At 41.5% G+C, this 22927-nt stretch overlaps 1 protein-coding gene across 4 annotated transcripts in view; it reads right to left on the bottom strand.

Annotated features, from left to right (window-relative positions):
* ZNF81 (zinc finger protein 81) overlaps positions 1-22927 on the bottom strand; it is a 108129-nt gene that overhangs the window by 66442 nt on the left and 18760 nt on the right. Inside the window, exon 1 of one of the 4 annotated variants that reach the window (XM_059157214.1) lies at positions 4227-4406. The exons of the other annotated variants lie outside the window; for them this stretch is intronic. Within the exon in view, the coding sequence (XP_059013197.1) occupies positions 4227-4319 (93 nt within the window). The 5' untranslated portion in view covers positions 4320-4406. Of the gene's footprint in view, positions 1-4226; positions 4407-22927 lie in introns of those variants that run through there. 4 annotated transcript variants of the gene reach the window in all.

Genomic DNA, 22927 nt, shown 5'->3' with positions numbered 1-22927 from the left:
GGGGAGTGGTGGGGGAATGGGTGAGCCCGGTGGTGGGTATTAAGAAGGGCACAGATCACATGGAGCACTGGGTGCTATACGCAAGCAATGAATCATGGAACATTACATCAAAAATGAATGGTGGTCTATATATATGGTGACTAATGTAACACAATAAAAAAAAAGTCTTTTATCACTGACTCATGAGTTTCCTGAGTTCTGCCCATACTTGAAACTGTGGCAAGTCAACCTGTTAGCTTACAGGTAGGGGGCAAATCTCAGACCCTTCACAGTTCTTGACAGCAAGGACTAAGACCACTCTGTGTTCACATGGCAAGGCCTCTTGAGTACTTTTGCAGTGTACTCACGGGGTTAACAGGAATACCTTGGTATTTCACACCAGTGAGTGGGTTAGTTTAGCAAGACTATGTCTATCCTCTGCTGTCCAAACTTTTCACTATACAGATGAAGTCCCCTTGGTTCACCAGTTAGAAGCCTTAGTCTCAATGGCTCTGCTGATGGTATCATCATGCCTTTGCCATCAGAGGTAGCTGGTAAACCCTGTCAAAATTCAGGGGTCTGCTCACCAAGTAAAGTGTCTGGGACTTCTGGGTGGATTCACAATACTCTACCTTTCTTGCAATCACGGAAAAACTTCCACTTCCTTGAACCCAACCCCCCAAAAGAGAAGCCCAGCATTGTACTGGACCCTTTGGATATGGGAGATGGTAAGTGCCTTACCTTGACATTCTGCTTAACCCTTTATATTGGCTAAACGCCAAACCAGTGGTTTTTGAATGGAGCCCAGACCAACAGGCAGTATAGGATGCTGTCTAGCAAAGCTGTGGCATATTCTCTGTTCTCTGCCTTCAGGGTCTTAAAAGCTCAATGAGCCTACTGAGCTAACAGTTGCTATTAACTGATGATTTCACCTATTGGGGTCACTAGTAAAGGGAGGTAACCTCTACTTGGAAAAGCCCACTGGGGTTTTGGCCTTGTCATCTTTCTGCTACAGCTGCTAGCCACGTGCCTTATGAAAGGGTAGTAACACGCTTGTTACTGGACCCTTGTCAAAACTGAACACCTGGGGCGCCTGGGTGGCTCAGTGGGTTAAAGCCTCTGCCTTTGGCTCGGGTGATGATCCTGGGATCCTGGGATCGAGCCCCACATCGGGCTCTCTGCTCAGCAGGGAGCCTACTTCCTCCTCTCTCTCTGCCTGCTTCTCTGCCTACTTGTGATCTCTGTCAAATAAATAAATAAAAATCCTTTTAAAAATAAATAAATAACAAAAACAAACAAACAAAAACTGAACACCCGACCCATGGAGGCCATAAAACTCTCTAGCCTGACACTCCCACTCTGGGGTAGGTGAATTCAGACTTGATGACTCACAAGATGGGAAGGATCCCCCTGCCCAACCCACCCCCAAATTCTCACTTGTCTAAAGGAAAGAGTATATTCAAGAGCACAGTGGGCCTGGCTCCAACAACAGTATCTTAGCTTTATAGGAAAATGGGACAGCTCTCCCTCTGGAGGAAATTTATTTCCCGCTTTGCCAAGCAGAGAAGTGCTGCTGGACCTCATGGGGCCCTGGATTCACAAAGCTTTCCCCCAAAATGCCTGGACCTATTCCACTGATGGTTTGGCCAAGCTGGACTCTAATGGCTTCCACTGGGCCCTGTCACTGGTCTACCTCAGCAGAACCAAGAATGGATGTGGGCGCTCTACTCAGCAGGCCGAACTCAAGGCCATTCTCAGTAACACTGGTGAATATTCCCTTTGACAGTTATTGATCTTCGGCATATTGCCAATGTCCAGCTGTTCATTCTTCCACTTTGAAGACTACAGACTGAGAGACGGGACAGCCCTCTTTGGTAGCACGGACTGTGGAAATAAACCGTAGCTATTAACTGGAATCATCTGGGTCACTCAAACAGATGCCTATGAGAAGGGTCCATTCTCTGATGACACTGACCGGACTCAAGCTGCTGGTTGAGCCTTCTCTGCCCAGGTTACTGCCACTGCTTTGTGCACCCATCAGCACACTGGCCATGGTAACACCTCCATCAGTATAGACTGGGCACACGTTACAGGATTCTACCTTTCTGAGGCCGAAGCTATCATTGTGCACCAAACGTGTTACTTCTTCCAGAAGATGACCAGTTGTGATGAGGAAGGGCCCATGCCGTGAAGAATCACCCACTGGCTCATGACAAACCGACTCTATCGCATCTCAAGCCCCTCCCCTCAGAGCTCTCACTGGTGTTGCAGCATCGTTGCACCATTTTTTTTTCAGGTTAAAGTGTTAACATTTCAATCTGCTTATCTGGCTCCAGCCACACAACTGTGGCTCTTAGAATGAGACATGTGTCAAGTTTTTAGCTTTCTGCACTATTTACAGCCTGAAAATAGTTCACCTTTTACTGCAAAGGCCACGTAACAATGGGCCGATAGTCAAGATAGTTCACGGACTTCCACACCGGGCATCTGGTACTATTGAGCACCAGAATGGAATGGTCTCCTCATAAAATGGCCTCAAAAGAATTTCATACTCTCTTTCCCCCACCACTTTCTGGTCTATATAGCCTAGCGAGGCAGTTTGGTCAATGAATATGGCTGTCCCCAGAATAATCTTTCAGCCATTCTCTGGGTACTGATTCAAACGAAAGGTATTAGGGGTTATATGGACCTATTTTGACAATTTGGGATCCTGTCTTAAACGTTCCTGGGTGTAATGTTCTTTTTTCACCTAAGGGCAACCCCAGACTGGTAACCCTCTGGGTGGCAGCCCAGCCAGAAGGCAGGGAGCCTAAGAATTTAAACTGAATTCTGGTTCAGTCACTTGAATTCTCCAGTTGGATTGACAGCGTCCTAGATCACAAGGATAATTACCACTCATTTTTAGCACATTACGCAGTGTCCCCCTGCAGTGACTTACATGGGCCAAAGTACAGAATGTAACAAACCTCTATAAACTTATAAAAATGCCCTTGTTCCTCCTGTACCTGACCCAGTCAGATGAAAAGTCTGGGAACTAATAGCAGACAGCTGATCGCGAGAGTTGAATTTATAGTAACCAGAATTGGTCCGAATGATTCTTTGTCAGTAAAGGGAGAGCAACAACACAGAACCTGAAGAGGAAACACATAAAGACTCTTAGAAGAGGGCGCCTGGGTGACTCAGTGGGTTAAATGCCTCTGCTTTTGGCTCGGGTCATAATCCCAGGGTCCTAGGATCGAGCCCTACGTCAGGCTCTCTGCTCAGCGAGGAGCCTGCTTCCTCCGCTTCCTCCTCTCTCTCTCTGCTTGCTTCTCTGCCTACTTGTGATCTCTGTCTGTCAAATAAATAAATAAATAAAATCTTTAAGAGAAAAGACCCTTAGAGGTCCAGAAAAAGGAGGGATAATCTTTGTCTTTCAGAACCACCCTGTGGAGACTTCCTCACAAAGGAAAGTACCTCAGTACACTTCCCCCAAAATGCTGCAAGGGCCTTGAAATTTAACTATCAAGGTCTGCCAATACATGCAACCAGGATGTTATCACCTTCTCCTTAACCTTGCTGAACACTCTATCAGAAATAGCAGGGAGGGGCCCCGGCTCCTGCAGCTTACAAGCAAAACAGCTGTGAACACCTCTAAATGTCTTCTCCAACCACTTCCCTTAACCATCACTCAGTCATTCTGTGAGGCAGAATCATGACACGTGGCTAGTGACGTGGACACACGGGACTAGTCTCATATTTCCAAACAGCACCGAGAACCCTTGACAATGCTGAACTACTGCACCTGAGCCCTGAAAATAGCGACAGTTAAGAATTACCCCCACCTGGGGACGCCTGGGTGGTTGTCCTTAAGTTAAGCGTCTGTCTTCGGCTCAGATCAGGATCCTGGGGTCCTGGGATTGAGCCCCATGTTAGGCTCCCTGTTCCCTCTCCCTTTGTCTGCCACAGCCCCTGCTTGTGCTCTCTCTCTCACAAAAAAATAAATTTTTAAAACCTTTTAAAAAAAGGGAAAGAGGGGTGCCTGGGTGGCTCAGTGGGTTAAGCCTCTACCTTCGGCTCAGGTCATGATCCCAGGGGCCTGGGATCGAGTCCCGCATAGGGCTCTCTGCTCAGCAGGGAGCCTGCTTCTCCTCATCTCTCTCTCTGTCTGTCCCTCTGCCTATTTGTGATCTCTTTCTCTGTCAAATAAATAAATAAAATCTTTTAAAAAATTAAAAAAGGGAAAGAAAGAAGAGAAATACCCCTACCTGTTTGTGTTCTTCCTCAAGAAGTGACTTGACACACAAAAATTCATTCTTCCCAGAGAACTTGGATAAGGCTGGCTGTCCACTCTTTCTCATGACTCCCAGAAGATTTTCAAATGACTCCCTGGTTTACCCATGACAAGGCCAAATGCAGATCTTTCCCCTCTTGCCTGAACCTGTGGACAAGGTCAGCACAGACCCGCCAGCACAGACCCTTCAACTCCCTGTTCTTTGTCTCATAAATGATTAACTAAGATGAGAAATCTGTCCCTCTTAAACTAGGCAGACACGATAAACATTTCTTTTTCAGCTAACTGATTTGACTTTCCCTGCTTGAAAACAACGCCACCCATAAACCTCCCCACTATAACTTGTGCACCCCTCCCTGTGAAAGTAAAAGACAAAACCACTGTGCCCAGACACCCCAATGTTCAGATCTTAAGTATTCTCTCAATTCCAATAGCCTGAATAAAATCAATTTTCTTGCTCGTTCAGTTTTTGCCTTGGACAGTTTGGTGCCATGACTTGAAGAGGACTAGAAACCTATCTCTGGAACCTCATCTTCCCCAGCCAGGTAGTGAGACCACGGCGAGCACACTGTGTTCCTTCCCTGACTGGTGATCCATGGGTCCTATGATGAGTTCAACTCCTGATCCCTGTGCCCTGGCACCACCCGTGATTGTACATTAAGGATGTGATTTTCATTCTTCTTTTGGCTTTATCTTGTTGCTGGATTTTGTTTAACCTTGGTACTCGTTGGAAACTCTCAATCCAGTTCTCTATCCCTTCATAAAAAGCCTGTAAATTATATGCCTCATCACTATGGCAACAATTCACTACCTCCAAAAATAGGCTAATTTGTAACTAAGGACAACTAAGAACTCCAAAGTCCCCCTTGGGGCATTTGAGATCTCCCTTAACGTGTTCATTTTTGAAGCACTCTCAAATCTTGGGGCTCTAAGATCTTCCTTCACCAATGGTAAGCTTCTATTGTTTGGCACAAAGAGGTTGAAAAATGAGAAATTATCTCCAATCTACCCCAAACTAGACAGTCCCATAGGGACTATCTCTCACTACCAATATACCCCTCCTGCTACTCCTTTACCCCCAACCAACCCTCACAACCTTTGCCTCACCAGCACCCTCATGGGTGCCACCCCAGCTCTTTCCCCTAGTCACTATTCCTCCTTATTCTGTAGATTCCTTTTATCTCCACTTCAGCCCCTACTCCCCCTCTTCTACCCTCTGTGGCTCCATTAAACTCTCTAGCTCCCAAATATCCACCCTAACCTAAATTGCTACCTTCTCCAACTGTGCTGGAAGGTCAACAACCTGAGTGCCTAGCTGAACAAGGTCTGCTCTTGTTCAGATCTACATGCTATTGTTAAAGACTTCCCAGACCTCTGTAAGAACAGAGAAGAATTTAGTAATCAATTCAGACCAGTCTGTGAGGGATAGTCTCCTGGGTTCCCTGATTATATCAACTAATGAAACTGCTAGTGGGCCCCAAAGATGGACCTTCAAAAAATCAGAATACCTCCGAGGCTAATATGCAAGTTAAAACCACAGGAGAGAGCAAACACTCTACAGATTCAATGCAATCCTTATCAAAATAACAACAGCATTTTCCACGAAACTAGAACAAATAATCCTAAAATTCATACAGAATCACAAAAGACCCTGAATGGCCAAAGCAATCTTGAGAAAGAAGAACAACACTGGAGATTATCACAATCCTACATTTCAAGATTTACTACAAAGTTGTAGAATTCAAAACAGTATAGCACTAGCACAAAAACAGACACACAGATCAATGGAACAGAATAGAGATCCCAGAAATAAACCCACAATTATAGGTCAATTAATTTCTAGCAAAGGAAGCAAGAATATACAGTGGACAAAAGACTGTCTCTTCAAAAAATGCTGCTGGGAAAAATTGACAGCTACATGGAGAAAAATGAAACTGGATTACTTTCTAACAGCATTCACAAAAATAAACTCAAAATGGATTAAAGACCTAAATGTAAGACCTGAAACCATAAAAATCCGAGGAGAGAACATAGTCAGTAATTTCTCTAACATCAGCTGTAGCAACATTTTTCTAGATAGGTCTTGTCTCTTCAGGCAGGGGAGACAAAAACAAAAACTCCTAGGACTACACCAAAATAAAAGGTTTTGCAGGGCAAAGGAAACCATTAACAAAACAAAAAGATAACCTACTATATGGGAGAAGGTATTTGCAAATGATATATCCAATAAGGGGTTAATATTCAGAATACATAAAAATCATATACAACTCAACACCAAAAAAACAAACAGCCCAATTAAAAAATGGAACCTGAATAGGAGACATACAGATGCCAACAGACACATGTAAAGATACTCAGCATCACTAATCATTGGAGAAATGCAATGAGATATCACCTTATATCTGCCAGAACGTTTAGAATCAAAAGACCAGAAATAACAGCTGTTGGCCAGGATATGGAGAAAAACACACCCTCAGGCACTCTTGGTGGGAATCCAAGCTGGTGCAGTCACTGTGGAAAACCATATGCAGGCTTCTCAAAAAATTAAAAACAGAAATACCATAAAGATCCAATAATTCCACTCCTGGGTATTTACCCCAAGAAAACAAAAACACTAATTTGAAAAGATATATGCACCCCTATGTTTATTGCAGCATTATTTATAATACTCAAGATACAAAAGCAACCTAAATGTCCGTTGATAAACAAATGGATAAGGAAGTTTATATATATATATATATATATATATATATATATATATACACACACACACACACATACACACACACACACACACACTGGATTATGCATCTATAAAAATGGATGAGATTATGTCATTTGCAACAACATGGTAGACACAGAGGGTATTATGCTAAGCGAAATAAGTCCAACACAGAAAGACAAATACTAGATGCTTTCACTCATATGTGGAATCTAGAAAAAAATTAATAAGCAAACAAAAGGCAGAATTGGACCTATAAATAAAAGAGAACCAACCAATGGTTGCCAGAGGGGAGGGGAGTGAGAGGATGGGCAAAATGGGTGAAGGGGGGGGCAGATACAGGTTTCCAGTTATGGAATGAATCGTTTAGGGGAATAAAAGGCACAGCATATGGAATACAGTTAATGGAATTATAATAGTGTTACCTGGTGCCAGATGGTGACTACACTGGTGGTGAACACAGCATTGTGTATAGAGAAGCTGAATCACCATGTTGGAGAGAGACTTTTAGAATCCATTCCCACTCTCTTCCCTCAAAAATGCATTAGTCAAAGATATAAGACTGCAGACAACAAAGAGATGAACTGATCTCTCACTAGAGACACAGATTAGAAAATATCTGAAAAGATGACTCCGGTCTTGCTTTCAACAATCAACCCACGGCCACCTTGGTCACTAACTCTTCATGGTCCACAACCAGAAATTACAGACATTATCCAAAAACATAATGTAAACTGGTAAACCACTCTTCTCTCTGAACTACACTAGATCAACACCTTAAGGACTCCACAAGTCAACACACCGTGAACCCATGACTTTTCAACTTAAATAGTTAGAAGGACACAAATCAGGGCAATCTGTTCCCCACAAAACCTCCCCAGATAGGGACACTTGCAGAGACCATCATTAAAGAAAAGGAAAGGGGCATGATACTTGGGATTTCTTGCCCTTAAAATAGAAAAGGGAGGGGTGCCTGGGTGGCTCAGTGGGTTAAGCCTCTGCCTTCGGCTCAGGTCATGTTCTCAGGTTCCTGGGATCGAGCCCTGCATCAGGCTCTCTGCTTGGTGGGGAGCCTGCTTCCCCCCCACCACCTGCCTCTCTGCCTACTTGTGATCTCTCTCTCTCTGTCAAATAAATAAATAAAATATTTTTAAAAAATACAAAAGGGAACAAGAGTCTCCAAATCCCTCTTCCCAGTGGCTTTCCTCAAAGGGACCTTCCCACTGGTGTCCACAACTGACTCAGTGTATGAGGGGAAATAATCATCCCCAAGCCAGGACATTCTACCACCTTCCACTACCAACACCTCTTCTTCTCCTATCGCACTCCCTCGGAATATAAATACCATACCCACGGTGAAACTGGGTAATGTGCAATGCAACTTCCTTCCATCTAAACCTCCTTCTGTCTTACCAGGTTCTCTTAGTACCCAGCACAGGGCTCCGTCTACCTCCACTACCTCAGGAAGCCCCCTAGGGAAAAAAAAAGCTCTTTTACATGAACCAGGGACCTATAAACCCTCTATTTGTGTCCGTATGTGTGTTTACATGTCTGTGAGTAAGTAATATTTTCCTATCTCTAAGGAAAAATGAATAGTCCTAAACCCCTGCCCCAAATTAGATAACTTGGAACTTCTAATACTTTCAATGTGCTCAGAACAAAGTATTCTTACAGAAACTGACTCAAATATTTTAAGAATTCAAGTACAAGCAACTGAGGTAAATTTTTGACAAATGAGACCAGTTCAACACTGTTGGTTTAAGTTTACAAAAATGTAAATCCGTACTTAACCAAATTGAACCATCATTCTGACAAACTTTACTTCAAAAGTAATTGTGTTTTGTAGTGTGTTAGTTTGAATATAGTTTCCAGTATGTTTAGGTAACTAATAACCCTGGACTTATGTTAAATTATGCCTATGTCATTTAAAGGTAAGACAGAGGGCGCCTGGGTGGCTCAGTGGGTTAAAGCCTCTGCCTTTGTCTCAGGTCATGATCTCAGGGTCCTGGGATCGAGTCCTGCATCGGGCTCTCTGCTCAGCAGGGAGCATGTTTCCTTCTCTCTCTCTGCCTGCCTCCTGCCTACTTGTGATCTCTCTCTCTCTCTGTCAAATAAATAAATAAATTCTTTTAAAAAATAAAGGTAAGACAGAAAACTGAAGCATTAAGCATAATTTTAAGTTTACATACCTTTTGCATCTTATTTTTATAAAGTACAGGGAGGCTACATATATTGATTCTGTTAATGAACATGTTCAGTTTTGCCAGTGTGATAAGTTGTACTACAAAGGCTATTAATGGCTATGAAAAACTGTGAGATGTATAGTCATAAGACCTGCTAGTCAGCTATAAAATGCTGATGCGGGGCAAACAATTCAGTTATTTACAGCTCTTTGTTTTCTCTGTGAAAAAGAAGTTATTGTAGTTAAAAAGCTGTAATCAGTAGGGGTATCTGGCTGGCTCAGTTGGTGGAGCATGCAACTCTTGATCTTGGGGTTGTGAGTTTGAGACCCATATTGGTTGTAGAGATTACTTAATAATAAAATCTTAAGATGGTAATCACTTCGTTTCCAAGGAGTTTAGTAGCCCTCCTACTACTATAATCATCAGTGAACCTTCCTTGAGTTTGAGCAAGGCAGTACATTAAGCAGGAGACAAAGGCTTATTTTAACAAAAAATCAAAGCACACCCAGTTAAAGGTCCAAACACTCCCCACTGCAAGCAAGGAAGAACTCTGCAGAGGACTGACCTGTGGGGAAGATCAGCCAAAACACAGCAGCAGAGTACACACAGCATACACCAGAAACACTTTCTGAAGCACCAGGCCCTGGACGGTGTATGACGCCTTCTTAATATATCATTACTCTCAGAAACAGGAAACATAACAAGCTTTCATAACATGCAAAAGGCAGAAACCTAGACATAATGACAAGATGGAGGAATTCCCCCCAAAAGAAAGATCAAGAAGAAATCACAGCCAGGGATTTACTCAAAACAGATATATGCAATATGTCTGAACAAGAATTTAGAAGAACAGTCATAATAATACTAGCTGGGTTTGAAAAAAGCATAGAAGACACCAGAGAAACCCTTGCTGCAGAGATAAAAGACCTAAAAACTAGTCAGGCCAAAATAAAATATACTATAATTGAGATATAAAACCACCTGGATGTAATCACAACAGGGATGGAAGAAGAAGACAAGAGAATAGGTGATATAGAAGATAAAATTATGGAAAATAATGAAGTTGAAAAGAAAAATATAACACAGATATAGACTTAGGGAACTCAGCAATTCCACAAAGGGCAATAATATCCATATCATAGGCATCCCAGTAGAAGAATAGAGGGAAAAGGGGGCAGAAGGTTTATTTGAACAAATTATAGCTGAGAACTTCCCTAATCTGGGGAAGGAAACAGGCATTCAAGTCCAAGAGACATAGAGAACTTCCCTCAAAATCAACAAAAACAGGACAACACCAAGACATAGCAAATGAAACTTGCAAAACACAAAGATAAAGAGAGAATTCTGAAAGCAACTAGGAACAGTCAGTAACCTACAAGGGTATATATTTAAGGTTAGCAGCAGAGCTGTCCACAGAAACATGGCAGGCCAGAGAAGAGCAACATGATGTACTCAACGTGATAAATGGGAAAAATATGCAACCAAGAATACTTTATCCAGCAAGGCTGTCATTTAGAATAGAAAGAGAGATAGTTTCTAAGACAAGCAAAAACTAGAGGAGTTTGTGAACACTAAACCAGTTCTGCAAGAAATATGAAAGGGGATCCTTTGAGTGGGAAAGAGACAACAAAGCAACAAAGACTAGAAAGGACAGAGACAACCTATAGGAACAGTGACTTTACACATAATACAATGGCACAAAATTCATATCTATCAATAATTACTTTGAATGAAAATGGACTAAATGCTCCAATCAAAAGACACAGGGTATCAGAATGGATAAAAAAAAACAAGACACACATTTTAGACCCAAAGACACCTCCAGATTAAAAGTGAGCAACTGGAGAACCATTTATCATGCTAATGAACATCAAAAAAGCTGGAGTAGCCATACTTACATCAGACAAACCAGATTTTAAACCAAAGACTGTAATAAGAGAAGGAGGAGGACACTAATTCATAATAAAGGAGTCTATCTCATCAAGAAGACCTAACAATTATAAATAAATATTTATGCTTCCAACTTGGGAGCAGCCAAATATATAAACAATTAATAACAAACTTAAAGAAACTCATTGATAATAATACGATAATAGTAAGGGACTTTAACAGCCCACTCACAGTAATACAGATCATCTAAGCAGATCAACAACAAAATAATGGCTTTGAATGATACACTGGACCATAGGGACTTAACAGAGATACTCAAAACATTTCAGTCTAAAGCAGGAGAATACACATTCTTTTTGAGTGCACATGGAACATTCTCCAGAACAGATCACATACTGGGTCATAAATCAGGCCTCAACAAGTACAAAGAGACTGAGATCGTACCACACATATTTTCAGACCACAACGTTGTGAAACTTGAAGTCAACCATGAGAAAAAATGTGGAAAGACCACAAATACAGGGAGGTTAAAGAACATCATAACTAGAGAATGAGTGGGTTAGCTAGGAAATTAAAGAAGAAATGAAAAAGACTTGGAAGCAAATGAAAATGAAAACACAACAGTCCAAAACCTTTGGGACACATCAAAGGCAGTCCTAAGAGGTAAGTATATACCAAAACAGCCATTCCTCAGGAAACAAGAAAAGTCTAAAGTACACAACTTCACCTTATACCTAAAGGAGCTGGAAAAAGAACAGTAAATAAAATTTAAAACCAGGAGAAGGGAAATAATAAAGATAAGAGCAAAAACAAATGATAATGAAACAAGAAAATCCAGTAGAACAGATTAATGAAACTAAGAGTTGGTTCTTCAAACAAATTAATAAAATTGATAAATCCTGAGCCAGACTTATCAAAAAGAAAAGATAATGGATTCAGATAAATAAAATCCTGAAAAAAATGAGGAGCAATCACAACCAATACCACCAAAATACAAACAATTTTGAGAATACTATGAAAGATTATATGCCCAAAAAACTGGACAATCTGGAAGAAATGGATAGTTTCCTAGAAATTTACAAACTACAAAAACTGAAACAGGAAGAAATAAAAAATTTGAACAGATACACAACCAGCAAAGAAATAGAATCAATAATCAAAAACCTCCCAACCAACAAAAGTCCTGGGTGAGATGGCTTCCCAGAGGAATTCCACCAGACATTTAAAGAAGAGTTAATACCTAGTCTTCTCAAACTGTTCCAATAAATAGAAATGGAAGGAAAACTTCCAAACTCATTCTATGAGGCCAGTATTACCTTGATCCCAAAATCACACAAAGATCTCACTAAAAGGGAGAACTACAGGTCAATATCCCTGATAAACACAGATGCAAAAATTCTCAACAAAATACTAGTAAATTGAATCCAATAGTACATTAAAAGAATCATTCACCATGGTCAAGTGGGATTTATTCCTGGGCTGCAGGGGTGGGTCAATATCCACAAACCAATCAACATGATATACTGCATTAATAAAAGAAGTGGTAAGATTCATATGATTCTCTCAATAGATGCAGAAAGAGCATTTGATAAAATACAGCACCCTTTCTTGATTTAAAAAAAAAAAAGTACGGGTAGAAAGAACATACCTCAACATCACAAAGGCCATATATGAAAGACCCACAGCTAATATCATCCTCAATGGGTAAAAACTAAGAGCTTCTCCCCTAAAGTCAGGAACACAACAGGGATGTCTACTCTCCCCACTGCTGTTCAACATAATACTAGAAATCCTAGACTCAGCAATCACACAACAAAAGGAAATAAAAGGTGTCCAAATTGGCAAGGAAGTGTCAAACATTCACTCTTCACAGATGACATGATACTCTATGCAGAAAACATGAAAGACCCCACCAAAAAAATTACTAGAACTGAAAAATGAATCAGCAAAGTTGCAGGAAATAAAATCAATGTACAGAAATCTGTTGTATTTCTGTACACCCATAATGAAGCAGCAGAAAGAGAAATCAAAGAATCAATCCCACTTACAATTGCACCCAAAACCATAAGATATCTAGGAATAAAACTAACCAAAGAGGTAAAAGACCTGTACTATGAAAATTATTTTATGAAATAAATTAAAGGTCACACACACAAAAAAATGGTAAAACATACCATGCTCATGGATTGGAAGAACAAATATTGTTAAAATGTCTATACCACCCAAAGAAATCTACACATTCAGTGCAATTCCTATCAAAATACCAATACCATTTTTCACAGAGCTAGAACAAACAACCCTAAAGTTTGTATGGAAACCACAAAAGGCCCCAAATAGCCAAAGCAGTCCTGAAAAAGAAAAGCAAAACTGGAGGCATCACAATTCCAGACTTCAAACTCTATTACAAAGCTGTAGTGATCAAGAAAGTATGGTACTGGCACAAAACCAGAAACACAGACCAATGGAACAGAATAGAGAGCCCAGAAATTGATCCACACTATATGGTCACCTAATCTTCAACAATGCAGGAAAGCAGAGCCAATGGAAAAAAGATAGTCTCTTCAACAAACAGTGTTGGGAAAACTGGACAGCAACATGCAGAAGAATGAAACTGGACCCTTTCTTACACCATCCACAAAAATAAATTTGAAATGGATGAAAGACCTAAATGTGAGACCTGAAACCACAAAAATCCTAAAGGAAAAGACAGGCAGCAACCTCTTTGACCTTGGCTGCAGCAACTTCTTACTAGACACATCTCTGGAGCCAAGGGAAACAAAAGCAAAAATGAACAACTGGGACATCCTTAAGAGAAAAACTTCTGCACAGTGACGGAAACAGTAAAAAAAACAAAAACAAAAACAAAACACAAAAAACAACAAAACAAAAAACCCAAACCAAAAACTAAAAGGCAACCTACAGAATGGGAGAAGACATTTGCAAATGACATATCTGATAAAGGGCTAGTATCCAAAATCTATAAAGAACTTATGAAACTCTACACCCCCAAAATAAATAATCCAGTTAAGAAATGGGCAGAAGACTTGAGGAGACATTTTTCCAAAGAAGACATCCAGATGGCAAACAGACACATGAGAAGATGTTCAACATCACTCACCATCAGGGAAATACAAATCGAAACCACAGTGAGATACCACCTCATACCTGTCAGAATGGCCAAAATTAATAACATAGGAAATGACAGATGTTGGTGAGGATGTGGAGAAAGGATGTGCATTGTTGGTGGGAATGCAAGCTGGTATAGCCACTCTGGAAAACAGTACGGAGGTTCCTCAAAAAGTTAAAAATAGAACTACCCTAAGACCCAGCAATTGTACTACTGGGTATTTATCCACAGGATACAAAAATACTGATTCAAAGGGGCACATTCACCCCAGTGTTTAGAGCAGCATTATCAGTAATAGCCAATTATGGAAAGAGCCCAAATGCCCACTGACAGATGAATGGCCAAAGTAGATGTGGTATATATTTACAATGGAATATTACTAAGCCATATAAAACATATATCTGAGCACTGTTCATCCCTGATAACACTATTTTCTCCCCTACCACTTTCCAATCGGCCTTATGGACTTTGCTTGGTTCTACCCAAAGCCTCTTCCCTCCTGAGGGACCACGGCCAACGTTAACCACAACCATTTATTCATAAGGGTTCCCACAATGCCAACACTATCTGTAACCCCTATGGATACTACTTTTTATGTGGCTGTCAGCCTACCTCTGCCTTCCTCTCACCAATCTTTCCTGGGTTTGCAATCCTTGGCTGTGACCTTCGAATGTTGAAAACCACCCCTCTGCTGACCACGTGACCCTTTGGAGACTTGTACAATCACTCCAAAATGAGGGAACTACAGGGTGCTCTTGAACTTCCCTGGCAAATGAGCAATTCCCTCTTTTAGGCACCGGCTCTTCCTGAGGGCCATTTCGCCCACCAAGAGAATTCTCCAACTAGAATTCTTAAACTAGAATTCTCTTGTTCAAAATCTCTCCTTCACCCTTGCAGAAGTAATAAATGATACCACTTCTATCTTAGGAGCACAGTAAATACATTTAACCTCAATGGCCCAAGTCACAATGGACGCTCGTGTAACTCTTGACTTCCTTCCTAGCTGGGGAGGCATCTGTGCCAGAGCCAACAACACATCTTGTTGCACTTGGACAGACACCGCAGGCCAAATAGGACAGGTCATCACTAAATTCAAGAAAGTGACTTGCATTACTAAGGTTGATATGAATGGCTTATGAAACACATTCTCCTGGCCAGAATACAGGATCCTGGCTGTGAGGTATATTGCAAGGATCATCAGTCCTGTTTCTCATCTTCTGCCTTGTGGTTGGGGACGCATCCTTCCCATAGTCTTGGATGCTACTATTCAGCCAGTCTTGACAAATGATTCAACAACATATAATCCAGCAGACCTGAAAACAACTTCACCTTCAACAGACTTTGCATACAGAGGCGAAAACTGAGCTGACAGTTTTACATGCAGAGACCAAATGTGGACTGACAATTGTACAGACCAGGGCATTCCCATACTGCCTTGTTTCCAGACATAATTGTTCAAGGAACCTTGACCAAGAGGGGGCCTGACAATGGAGAATACCACTTGAGGCCTGCACAGAGTGATAGCTAAGAAACCACCTCACCCTTGTTTGCTCTTGGAAATGATTTATGGCAAAGAACACCTTTCCCCATATACTTTAGATAAGACTTGCTGTCCTCTTGTTCTCATGCCCCCTAGGACTCTTGGATTTACCTGTGATGAGGACAAACACAGACCTTTCCCTTTTGTTGAACCTGCTGAAAGGCCAAACACAGACCCTCTGACTTCCCCATTCTTGTCTCATGAATGATTAACTGACCTTGGCCGTCTGTCCCACATAAAGCAGCTAGACACAGAGATAAATATTTTCCTTTAAGCTGAGACTTCCCCGGACTGCAGAAACAATCACACACCTGCCAATCACCCTACTATAACTCTTCTGCTCCTCCCTATCAGTGTAGAAGACAAAACCACCCTACTGAGACAATCTGGTCTTCAGATCTGGGGTGCTCTCCTCACTGCAACAGCCTGAACATAATCCCCTTCCTTTCTAGTTCACTTTTGTCTAAAGTTAAATTTAAAGACTATCAGCTGGCTGACAGGTGACATTGGAGGCAATCCCAACCTGTGTCCCCTGCCCCCTAGGGAACCTATTTAGAGGGCACCACTCATTGTAAACACCACTTTCATCTGGGTGGGGGGACACCCTGAAATTGTACTTTATGTGTGGAAGCCAGACATTAACTTGCCTTCTCTCCTCTCCAAATCATAGTAATTGACATCTTAGGAGTGGTCATAAGTGACCTCCAAGTGTTTAAGGTAGAGACTGGGGGTTGAGGTAGACCTTAAACAACTCTGGAGATCTCTCCAGAAGGAAGCTACCTTTGGTTTGCTACGAGGAGCTTTCTAGAAGGATAAACGGCTTGTAAATTGATGTGCACCCTGAGGGCACTTAGTCCTATAATGGGGATCATCCGATTAGAAAAGGTGGTAAGAAATGTGGCCCTGACTTTAGCCGAGGTGATCAATCATCCCACCTTGGCCTCGGAAGGCATTCAGTCAGCCTCAGCTTACTTGTCCAGGGTTGATACAGAGGATGAGATCGTCCCATGGGGCCCAGGCAGAATCTGTGCAATTGCAAATATGGGCCACTGCCCCTTCATACCTCGGGCCAGGCGGAAAGGTCAGTATAGCAACCTAAATTGAAAAGTCCCTGGCTTTGGACCGCAAACCTTAATGACTTCCAGGATCTGTATAGCTGCTTGAGTCTGGGATCCTGGAGGTCCTGCTTGAGCAAAATACTGCAGCATGGCCTCATTCTGCCACTTGGGAGTCCTGGATAACAGCTTTAATCAAATGCTGCAGGAGACAGACAACAGATTAGGCCCCCGCCTCTGGCCAACAGAGTAGTGTACCCATGAGACGATCCGCAGAAGCAAGACCATACAGAAATGACACTGGATACTGCAGATGTGCAATGGCTAGCCAGTGGATACTGCTGGGAGGCAATCCTCCACAGGACTCTCTCGCTTCTGTGTGTCTAGTGAGCACAGGCACGGGCTGCCCTCTGTTCCGGACTATCTTTTCGAGGATGTTCGCAAGGCTAACAGCCTTGGAACACACTGGTGCCATCCCCCAGGGCAGAGGACAGGTCTGCTTACTACTCATCAAAGATTCAGGTAATCCAAGGAACCTGCGGTGTGTGCAGATGCCACGTGGGCATCTTCGGGTCACCTTGAAGGAAACTGGCACACAGGCTAAGACAACGGCTAGTATTGCCATGGGCCTGAAGTCCTCTTTCTCTGACCTAGGTGGCTCAAGTCTTCTGCCAGCACCCAGACCACTGTGGCGGGCTCACCGGTTAGCTTGGAAGTAGGAAAAAATCTCAGACCCTTCCCAGTTCTTTTTTTTTAAGATTTTATTTATTTATTTGACAGGGAGAGACATAGCAAGAGAAAGAACACAAAAAGGGGGAGTGGGAAGGGGCGGAAGCAGGCTTCCCACTGAGCAGGGAGCCCTAGGCAGGACTTGATCTCAGGATCCTGGGATCATGACTTGAGCCAAAGGCAGACACTTAACCCACGGAGCCACCCAGCTGCCCCCCTACTCCCGGTTCTTGACAGAGAAACAGGAACAAAATATAATGCCATGGATGGAGCTAGAGAGTATAATGCTAAGTGAAATAAGTCAGAGAAATATAAATACCCTATGATTTCACATATATGTGGAATATAAGAAACAGACAAATGGGGGCATCTGGGTGGCTCAATCGGTTAAGCATTTGCCTTCAGCTCAGGTTGTGATCCCAGGGTCCTGGGATTGAGCCCCACATTGGGCTCCCTGCTCAGCAGAGAGTCTGCTTCTCCCTCTCCCTCTGCCTTCCACTTGTGCTTGCTCTCTCTCTCTCTATGCTCTCTCTCTCTCTCAAATAAATAAATAAATAAATAAAAACATTTTAAAAAGAAAGAAACAAGACAAATGAGCAAAGGGTAAAAAAGGAAAGACAAATTAAAAAATAAAACAGACTCTTAATCACAGAGAACAATCTGATGGTTACCGAGGGGCGGTGGGTGGGGGATGGGTGAAATGGGATGGGGATTGAGGAGGGCCCTTGTGATGCGCGCTGGGTGATGTATGGAACTGCTGAGTCACTATATCATACACCTGGAACTAGTATTACATTGTAGTTTAACTAACTGGAATTAAAATAAAAACTCTGGAAAAATGCCATGTGTGAACTTCATTTGGATTCTGATTTGAAGGAACTTCGAAAAGACATTTGCTTGAGCTGCCTTAAAAATTTGTGTAATGTGCTGGCAGACCTCAATAAAAAAGTGAAAAACAAACAAACAAACAAACAAGATACACAAATGAAGTCTTTAATAGTTCCTGCCCAGATAGCAGGGGACTAAGAATTACGCCTAGTAAACAAAGTGAAGTGGAAATGAATCACGACTTTAAAATATAATCGAGAAAAAATGACAAAAATATGGAAGAGAGGAAATTCAATATATGTATCATTTGTGTCCATAGATTGACCCAAACAAATTGAACAGACAAGCTCTCAGAGTTCAAGGAAAGCTTACAACAAATAATTCTTGAAAGAGCAGTATACACATCTTGTCACTACTCATATCGGACAGTTGACAGACACTGTTCCAACAATTGCAATATTAATCATCTTTTATAAGATTAATGCTATAAAGGTAACCATGGAAAGAACCAAAAAAGAATTCAACCCTTTCAAATTACTAGAAGGAACCCAAAACAAAGCAAAATAGACCATATAGTGAAAGATATTTTTAAAAAGCAGCATGAAAACTAGAAGGCATAATATAAAACATGCCTTTTCAAGCGCTGTATAGGAAAAATGCAAAAAGACAATGGTAAAAAGAATGAGCAAAGGTGTATCAGGAAAATCCAGCAGAAAGGCAGCAAGGTCTCCAGTAGAATTCTGGGACAAAAAAAAAAAAAAAAAAAAAATGAGACAGAATAAGTCACTTCCTAAAGATAAAAGACTCAGTCCAAAATAAAGAATTCTGGATATCAACATATAATGAAGTCCCCACAGAAAGGAAGCAAGGTCTCCATTTTAGTATCAATCTGAGAATTCTGGAAAAGTATTAAATGAGATGAAGGAAGACAATTCGTAAAGATAAAGGACTCAATTCAAAATGAAGAATTCTGGATTTTTTTTTAAAGACGTTCTATTTTTTTTAAAGATTTTATTTATTTATTTGACAGGCAGAGATCACAGGTAGGCAGAGAGACAGGCAGAGAGAGAGGAAGGGAAGCAGGCTCCCTGCTGAGCAGAATGCCCGATGTGGGCCTTGATCCCAAGATCCTGGGATCGTGACCTGAGCTGAAGGCAGAAGCTTTAACCCACTGAGCCACCCAGGTGCCCCACAATTCTGGATATTATTAATAAACTCCCACTGCATCACTGACAATTCCTACTGTGAGTTTTGGGAAGGAAGTAAAGTGTCAAGTGCCAACTTTGATACTTTTTAAAATCAAACCCAGATGTTGAATTTTATCAAATCACTTTTTTCCAGTGATATGTGAATACTGGTAAATTACATAGAGATTTTGTAATACTGACCCATGTGCTCAGAATGGAAACTTTTTAAAGGATCTGCTGCATTCCATTGGATGATATTTCATTTATAATCGCCCCGTCACTATTCACAAGTGAGAATGATCTGTAACTGGTGTTCCCTTTGTCAAGCTTCTGTACCAAAACATTAGGCAGAGAGTATAAGAAACCCTTGGGAAAGTAAGATTCGGCAAAGATGTGGAGTAGGTAGTGGGAATTGAAGCTTAGAGCATAAGAAAGGAAGGGTAGAGGGTTATGGAGTTGGCTTAATGGGGACTCCCAGCATCTGCTGAGAACTGTATGAGGGTGGTGGCTATAGGGGGAGTTACCCCACCCGCATCCCAGTTCGAGGAAGCAAAACCCTGGCCAAAAACCCAACCAACAGGAGAGGGTATTAAACATACAGAGCAGAAGGTTTACTCTGAGAGCTTACAGGAATTATTTATTCAGTGAAACATCTCGGCTGCAAGTGGATCAGGGGTCAAGGGAAGTTTTTTTGAGATGAAAAATATTACTGCATGTTATATGCTTTGGGAAGGTACCAGCACAGAAGGGGAAAGGTGGTGATATAGGAAAGAAAGGATACTAAAGGGGTAGGGTGGGGGAAGGGGCTCAGTGGAGAGCTCATTTCTTATTTAAGATTTTATTTATTTATTTGAGAGAGAGAGAGAGAGAACACAAACAGGCAAAGAGGCAGGCAGAGGGAGAGAGGGAGAGAAGCAGACACCCGGCTGAGCAGGGAGCCCAATGCAGGGCTCGATCCCAGGGCTCTGGGATCATGACCTGAGCTGAAAGCAGATGCTTAACCGACTAAGCCACCTAGGCGCCCCTCTTTAAAAAAAAAAAAAAAAAAAAAAAAAAAAAAGATTTTATTTATTCATTTGACGGAGAGAAGAGTGGGCCTGAGCAGGGGCTAAAGGGAGAGGGAGAAGCAGACTCCCCACTGAGCACGGAGCCTGGCACGTAGCTGGATCCTAGGACCCTGGGATCATGACCTAAGCCAAAGGCAGATGCTTAACTGACTTAGCCACCTAGGTGCCTCAAAGCTCATTTCTTTTTAACAGGAAGGAAAGTCCGAGGATTATATGAGGTCATGAGGATGGGGCCCGCATGCTGGGATTTAGACTGGGGCCTTTCTATAACCAGCCTTAAAAGAAATACTAGAGAGCCTGCTTACCCTCTGCAATCCCACTCTGCATGCGCAGAGATCATATGAAGACTGTGAGATGGTGGCCACCTACAAGCCAGGAGGAGGGTCCTGCTGGTGCCTGGATCTCTGGATCTCAGACTTCCAGCCTCCAGAATTGTGAGAAAAAGAAAATTTCCTGTTGCTTAAGCCGCTGAGTCTAAGGTATTTTGTGGCAGCTCGGGTCAAGACGACCTCTATGTATTCTGTGATATTACTTGTTTTCTATTTAACACATAGTCATGTAAAATATTTTAATGTTTGTAAGACAATTTATTTTTGCTAGCTTTTTATTTTTTATTTTGAATTTAATTCCCAGTGGTTATAGAATATGATAATCTACATTAGAGCAAAGCTTTAGATTACTTTTCTTTGTGTGATCAAGGGTAGGTTAAAACAGTTAACGGTAGAATTAACTATTTCTGCTAGTTTTAATTTTACATAGTTTAGCTATATGTGTGCTGATAATTTTTGTATTTCTTAGTATTTCACAGTTTGAACCTTCATCCCTTGTGATGTTTTTCCATTCCCTCTGGTCTGATTAAAAATGCAACCCCAGGGACGCCTGGGTGGCTCAGTTGGTTAAGCAGCTGCCTTCGGCTCAGGTCCTGATCCCAGCATCCTGGGATCGAGTCCCACATCGGGCTCCTTGCTCGGCAGGGAGCCTGCTTCTCCCTCTGCCTCTGCCTGCCATTCTGTCTGCCTGTGCTCGCTCTCTCCCCCTCTCTCTCTCTGATAAATAAATAAAATCTTAAAAAAAAAATGCAAACCCAGGGGTGCCTGGTGCCTTAGTGGATTGAGCCTCTGCCTTCAGCTCGGGTCATGATCTTGGCGTCCTGGGACTGAGCCCCACATCAGGCTCTCTGCTCGGCGGGAAGCCTGCTTCCCCCTCTCTCTCTCTGCCTGCTTGTGCTCTCTCTCTCTCTCTGTGTCAAATAAATAAATAGAATCTTTTTAAAAATGTAACCCCAGATTTCCATTGGTTCTTGTTTGCCAAGTGTATCATTTTTTGTGTCCCTTTGTTTTCACATTTCCTGGCTCTTTTCATTTTAAGTGTACTTAAAAGTTTATAAGGTAATGCTTGATGTTGGACAGTTTTTGCTTTTTTCCCCCCATCCAGTCCGAGAATCCCTTTTAAGGAATGATTTTAACTGAATCATCCTATGTGATTACTATAACACTAAGACTGATTTCTGCTATTTATGTAGTTCATTTCATTTCTTTTAATCTCCTTGACCAATCAAACTTTGGGTGTCTCCTCATCTGAAAATTACCCATTTTAATTTATTCTTCTGCTTACTTATTCCAACCTAAGACCATAATTACATAAATGTTTCTTTAACAAGCTCTATCAATATCCATATCCTTCTCCTAAACAAGACTAAGAGAACCATAGTACTCTGTTTTTCCTTTCACTCACTCTCCAATGACCTCTTGTGCATATAATTGTAATTTTAATTCCAATTTGTAATATATGCTCATACATATTTGCATTGTATTTTTTTCCTTTAGATAATAGAAACAAAAACTGATGTCAAAAATATAGCTGAAGAGTTGCACCTGGGTGGCTTAGGTGGTTAAGCGTCTGCCTTTAGCTCAAGCAATGATCTCAGGGTCCTCACCCTCCCTCATTTTTCCCTCGCCCTGCTCATGCTCTCTCTCTTTCCCTCAGTTGTGCTCCTCCTATCTAATAAATAAAATATGTAAAACAAATAAATATATGTATTTGAAGAAAATATTAACACACTAATGGATTGAAATGCAAAGATTACTTGAAGAAGTACAGACAACATACCTTATTCTTTAGAAGGAATTCTGAATTGTCATAAAGGGACAAATGATTCTTAAAATATAAATGTAATACAAGCTCACTGACAACAGCAAGGACATTCGTTTTTAAATTTGGTAAGCTGATTATAAATTGTGAACAGAAATTAAAGCAATCAAGAAAAAGGTAAATTTTTGAAAAAGGGCAATTGGAGACAGCCCTACAATCTTTCTTTTTTTTTTTTCTTAAGTAGGTCGACTTCTTT

The sequence above is a fragment of the Mustela lutreola genome, chromosome X, assembly GCF_030435805.1.
Source record: "Mustela lutreola isolate mMusLut2 chromosome X, mMusLut2.pri, whole genome shotgun sequence".
Classification (NCBI taxonomy): Eukaryota; Metazoa; Chordata; class Mammalia; order Carnivora; family Mustelidae; genus Mustela; species Mustela lutreola.
This window is presented reverse-complemented; position numbering and strand designations above follow the sequence as displayed.